Below are 6,024 nucleotides of genomic sequence, written 5' to 3'. Positions count from 1 at the left end.
TCTGTGTGTGTGTGTGTGTGTGCATGTGTGTGAATGAGTGAGTGAATGTGTGTGTGTGTGTGTCTGTGTCTGTGTCTGTGTCTGTGTCTGTGTCTGTGTCTCTGTGTGTGTGTCTGTGTGTCTGTGTACGTGCGTGTGTGTATCTGTGTGTTTTTGCGTGTGTGTGTACTAGTGTGAAGTGCAGAGACTGGGACATACATACGTACATCCCCACTTACTCATGTTTACATTTTGAATTACCTCCCTTCGCTATCAACACTTGCGTGTTCGCTAAACGTCACTTAACGAACAAACAGTGCGCGTCGGATCAGTCCGCGCAAAATTCTTTTGGAAGTCAATAAACAAGCCTCGTAATGAAACTCTTCTATAGTATACTACTACTGCTGTTTTTCTGCTATATTTCGTTTTCGGAAGGTAAGAGCATTGAATTCTTTCAATCCCCAAGCGATATTTTTTTATCTTATTTTGGGGTGATAATGCAGGAGAGGATTGTTGTTTAAATTTTTTCTCCACCGATATGAAAAGAAAAATTGCTGCTCGTACAGCTAGCGTTATTGATGCTGACACTGTTGTAAAATTTGGTAATAACGTTTCGTTGTTGTGTTTTCTATCGTGTTTTCGCTTTTTTTCTTTCTTTCTTTCTATCGTTTTCTTGCGAGTCTCGCATAGAGTTTAAATTATAAATGATTAAACTAATTTCATTATCTCTTTATAAGAAAGAAAAAAACAGACATCTCTCAAAGCGATTTCCCCGTTGACTGACTGTTAGCGGTACGCTTGTTAATTATACAGTGTCCCGATTGCTTATAGTAGTGTGTTGCATGCCTTTACCCATTTTATCAAAACATGTAATTCTAACTACACCAGTGGCAGTTACATGTTTCAGATACGGATAAATTGCAGTGGCCGTCATATGATGCGAACTTAGACGATTGGGCTTTGTAATGTCACACATTCTTGGTTTTATCCAACACGATGCGTACATACATACGTACATACATACATACATACATATATACATATATACATACATGTTTATATATCGTAGAGAAACAGCATCCAAATGTATAGGAGGAGTGTATAAGAGTGCTTGATTTAAGCATCGTAAGGAAAACGAAATTAGACTCAATCGGGAATCGAAACTCGGACGGAATAGGTCAGGTTTCTCTTTTTGTATTTTCTTTTTTTTTTTTTCAATCACATCCGCACCAATTAAGATAATCAGGGATGTTTTCTTTTGAGTAATATTCGTAAGGAACAGTGGATAATCGACCAATTATAGTACAGATGTATGTATGTATGTATGTATGTATGTATGTATGCATGATGTATGCATGCTTACATGCATGCATATATGTATGTATGTATGTATGTATGTAGTCCTATAGAATACAGCTGACAGGCAAAATCGATTCCAGTGTGAATTGAACTCGAAACCTAGATAGAAGAAACTACATCATAAAATACCTTTAATCTGGGGGTTTTGTTGTCTCTTATTTCCCTGCTACATTTATTAGCTCTAAAATTACCATAGCCGATTCCAAAGCTAGTTTAGAAGAAAGAAATATCTTGGCTACATCGTAAGCGACCCGCTACCTGTAAGGGCCTCCACATACAACAGAAACAAGAATAAATCAGTTTGATGTACATCGGCAGCAGAAAGAAAGTACACCTACAAGTGTACACACTAACTGCCAATGAAGACATCACCACTGTTTTTTTGTTTGTGTGTGTGTGTGTGTGTGTGTCCTATTTATTTTATAAATAACATGACTGAATGAACGCTAGGATTAAATTCGGGCCTCTTTAAATCGGACGTGATCATCTGCTCTAACACTTCCAGAAAATATTTAAATTTAGCGTGATTACAGTTTTAACATCTTTTCAGGGCCTAGCCTTTTTTTTTTTAAGGGCAAGCGTATATTTCATTGAATCGACTCCAGTAATAATTTTAACAAACCTAAAGGTATTTTTAGCCACCAAGGAAAGCTTTATATGTGCTTTAAAGGAACCTTCTACTGAGTCAATAAGGAACTTCTATATGATCACATAAGCCGCAAAAAATAACACCAAACTCTCATTTACATTACATTATACAGCCTTAAATAAGTAAAGGACGCTATATATATATATATATATATATATATATATATATATATATATATGAGATGGTCATAGTTAATTATGGACAGTTATGCTCAATCTGGATTGACTCAGGGCAAACCAACCACAAAGAGATTTAAACTATGTGCGCAAAGGGTGTATCAGAACACCTCCAAGCATTTGATTCCGTACTCTACTGTTTGAGACACGCTTCACCACTCTACAATAGTATAAAATAATATTGAACACGCTGTACGACAGAGAATTAGCGGAATTGGTCATTAGTGCGTCGATAGTAGTATCATGTAGTATTAGTTTCAGCATGCTGCACTCTGAGTTCAAATCCCACCTAAGTCAACTTGGTCTTTCATCCTCTTGGGGTTGATAAATAAAGCACCACTTCACCAGTCCAGAACAGTGTATAGTGGGAGTCGTTACAACGTTGCATGAAATGTTTTTATGTTCTGCTATTTTGTGTTTGGAGTTCAAATTTTAAGTCATTATTTATCACCAGCTTCGCATGACAGGAGAATGGGGCTTTTGGTGCTTGGCTAATGGTGATAGGCTTCCATTGTTGAACAGAGCAATAGGGTAATTGGAACAACATCTCCGTTGCGTCCATATGTTTGAATGAAAAAATGCGAACCTTGTACCAAAGAGGAACAGAATACATATTACTCTTTTACTTGTTTCAGTCATTTGACTGTGGCCATGCTGGAGCACCGCCTTTAGTCGAGCAAATCGACCCCAGGACTTATTCTTTGTAAGCCTAGTACTTATTCTATCGGAATCTTTTGCCGAACCGCTAAGTTACGGGGACGTAAACACTCCAGCATCGGTTGTCAAACGATGTTGGTGGGACAAACACAGACACACATATATATATACATATACATACATACGATGTTGGAGGGGGACAAGCAAACTGGAAATCCGTTCTTCTTGTGATGTATTTATGAAAACATGAATAAGCGGTAATATTTAAATAAAGTGGAAGTTTCGTCCACGTCTAAACTTGAAACTATCCCCAGCCGAAACCCTTAAAAGTTCAAATAAAAGAAAAATAATATAATTGAAACTAAAACGGTTTTTAAATATGCTTCATACCTATGAACATGTACAAAAACGGTACTCTTTTTTTATTTTTTTGTTCAGTAGAGACGAGGGCTTCCACAGGGTCTTTTACACTTACAATTGATTCTGGTACTAAAAAATGTTTCCCCACCCAGGCTCTACGTTGTCGCTACAATCTGCTAGAAATAGTAGTCAAATCTCACGCTTAAAATACCCTGCTGCATTTACTTTATAAAAAAAAAAAGAATACTGGATAGTGTAATGTGGGAAAAGACGAGATGGTCATGGCTAGAACACCTTTGGTCATGGGCTTGCTCTATCAAGACATGACCTGGGGCTAAATAGCAACAGATATCTACAACAACAATAAGCAAAACATGCTACCAAAGCTGACCTTAATAGGATTTGGCTCACTGGAGGTCAGGTTCTGAACTACAGGTGCTATGCGATATGTAATTGTTATGGGTGGAGATGATGACGTTGCTGTATTTATATAACCTCAGGTCAATCCTCATCCAGAACTTATGACCAAAAGCATTCCAGGCATGACTACTCCGTCTTTTCAAACAGTTATTTAGGACATTTATTTTTTTTAAGGAGTTATCGAATAATACATTATTCAATGTCCTTTCTCATTTTTGCAAGACGGCATTGTTTGATTTGAGGGAGATTTGGTTATTGTTCCTAACAGACTGGAGGCGAATGTCCGCTTAGAGCCATATAAGCTCTGTTTGGGGTCTCTATGGAATTTGCTCTGACACTACGTGCTACTCATTTCTGCTCTTCAAATGTCTTCCCCCGACCACGCTAACAAATACGCTGCGTTGAGTGTTGCAGCGGCCTAGACAGCGGGAACTAAAGTGAATAGATAAACTGAGAGAACGGAAAACGTTTGAGTAAAACAAAGTAATATACTAACTAGTAGTACATGCTCTCTGTTGTAACTTACGAAATATCTTACTTTTTGTGTAGCTTAGGCAAATAGCTTGCGTCTGAGTCTTTACACTCGTAATCCTTAATCCGTGAGAAATTTTAGGGTTCCACAATGAAATTTGGGTTTTCCAGTGAGGAAATAATCGTACTGATTTTGATAGTCTTATCTTCTTTTTATGTTGATTTCTTAATATGCTGAGTGCTAATTTATTTACAAGGCTGTTAATGTTATGAAAGAGGTATTAAAGATTAATTTTTTTTCTTAACATGTATGGTGGTGATGGTGGGAAATGGAGACGGTTAACCGTTAAAAGAGAAATATTGTAAAATGGTTAAGATACACTAATTTACATAGACGTGTATCTAAGACCAGTCAATGGGGTAGACTCTACATGGTAGCTCGACCTGCTAGAAATAGCAGCCAAATAACCATTAAATCATAACTACCGTCTCGAAAAAGTATGTAAGAAACGATGCATTCGGTAATATATTCTCTAGATCCCTCATTCATTTATAGATAGTCTGTTCGATCGTCTGTTCGATCGTCTGTTCGATCGTGTGTTCGATCAGGGTTGAATTGGGCCAAACAACAAAACAGCCTACCGTGCTTTTAATTTAGGAAAGGTGGGAGAGAGATAAATAACTGTTACGTGTATCAATTTCCTTGTAGCATTAAGCTCAATATTTCTCATACGGGTGAGGCAAATGGGGATTGAAAAGGTGCCGGACAAATTAATATGATTAATAAAATTATGACAATTTTAGACTTTTTAACCTTGTCAGACATGATAGAGAAGAAAGAAGAATTATATGGATCCAAAAAAAAATTTGTCTTCTAAATTACTAGAGGAGGGGCTGCAAATAATTTCCTCTTTTTTTTTGCGTGGGGCTGTATTTGTTAGGGTGTGGCCAACTTCATCAGCAGATACGTCAGTGTATAGGTATGGGAAACATGTTGCGAATTCGACTTTTCTCTCAAGAATGTACTATTGCAAAATAAAGCCTTGCACTTGCCATGCATGCACACATATACGTATGCACAAGCACGCATAAGCACACACACACACAGACACGTACACGAACGCACACACATGCAAGCATACACACACACACACATGCACACAAACACGTAAGGACAAACGCATACATACAACTAAACACACATGGAAGCAAATTAATGGCGAAGCGTCTGCGCCTTCGCTCGACCTGGTAGAAATAGCAGCTAAATCTCCCTGAACTTACCCCTTTGTCATAAACAGAGAATGATATTGTTCTACGTAATAGTACCTAATATACAAAAGGCATGCTTTTGGATTGTCAAAGGTGGAACGCCTTTGATCATAAGTCTGTAAGATCGGGGCTGACCCGGAGCTAAACAATACTTACGATACCATAATGCTTAACATACACACGTGTGTAACAGTGAAGTTAAAGAAAAATTGCAGCCAAGTAGATTTGGGTTCAGTCCCATTGAACGACATTTGGGGCTTGACCAATGTCTTAAGGGTGAATTTGGTAGGCGAAAACTATGTGAAAGTCTGTCATAGATAGATAGATACATACATACATATGTGTGAGAGAGAGTGCCTGTTTATATATATATATATATATATGTATGTATGTATGTATGTATGTATGTATACATGGTTGGCCAAAAGTCACCCGACAGTAAATTTAAATTCCATAAAAGCTTAAAATTCAATTTTATTTATTTATTTGGAAATGGTGTCGCTCAAGAAGGACTTCAGTTTGAACAATTTTCATGATGTTTCCTATTTAGATGCTTTTATTAAATTCATTTAGTTGTTAAACATAAATAATTGAAATTAAATGGTTTTTGATTTACTGTCAGGTGACTTTTGGCCAACCTTATCGATATATATATATATATATATATATATATATATATATATA

At 36.9% G+C, this 6,024-nt stretch overlaps 1 protein-coding gene across 2 annotated transcripts in view; it reads left to right on the top strand.

Moving 5' to 3' along the window:
- LOC106874787 (protein quiver) overlaps positions 1-6,024 on the top strand; it is a 213,840-nt gene that overhangs the window by 135,117 nt on the left and 72,699 nt on the right. Inside the window, exon 1 of one of the 2 annotated variants that reach the window (XM_014922642.2) lies at positions 254-414. The exons of the other annotated variant lie outside the window; for it this stretch is intronic. Coding sequence (XP_014778128.1) covers positions 354-414 — 61 coding nt within the window. The 5' untranslated portion in view covers positions 254-353. Of the gene's footprint in view, positions 1-253; positions 415-6,024 lie in introns of those variants that run through there. 2 annotated transcript variants of the gene reach the window in all.

This window comes from Octopus bimaculoides, chromosome 6 (assembly GCF_001194135.2).
Source record: "Octopus bimaculoides isolate UCB-OBI-ISO-001 chromosome 6, ASM119413v2, whole genome shotgun sequence".
In the NCBI taxonomy this organism is placed as follows: domain Eukaryota; kingdom Metazoa; phylum Mollusca; class Cephalopoda; order Octopoda; family Octopodidae; genus Octopus; species Octopus bimaculoides.
Note: the sequence above shows the minus strand (reverse complement) of the source record. Positions and strands in the feature narration are given on the sequence as shown.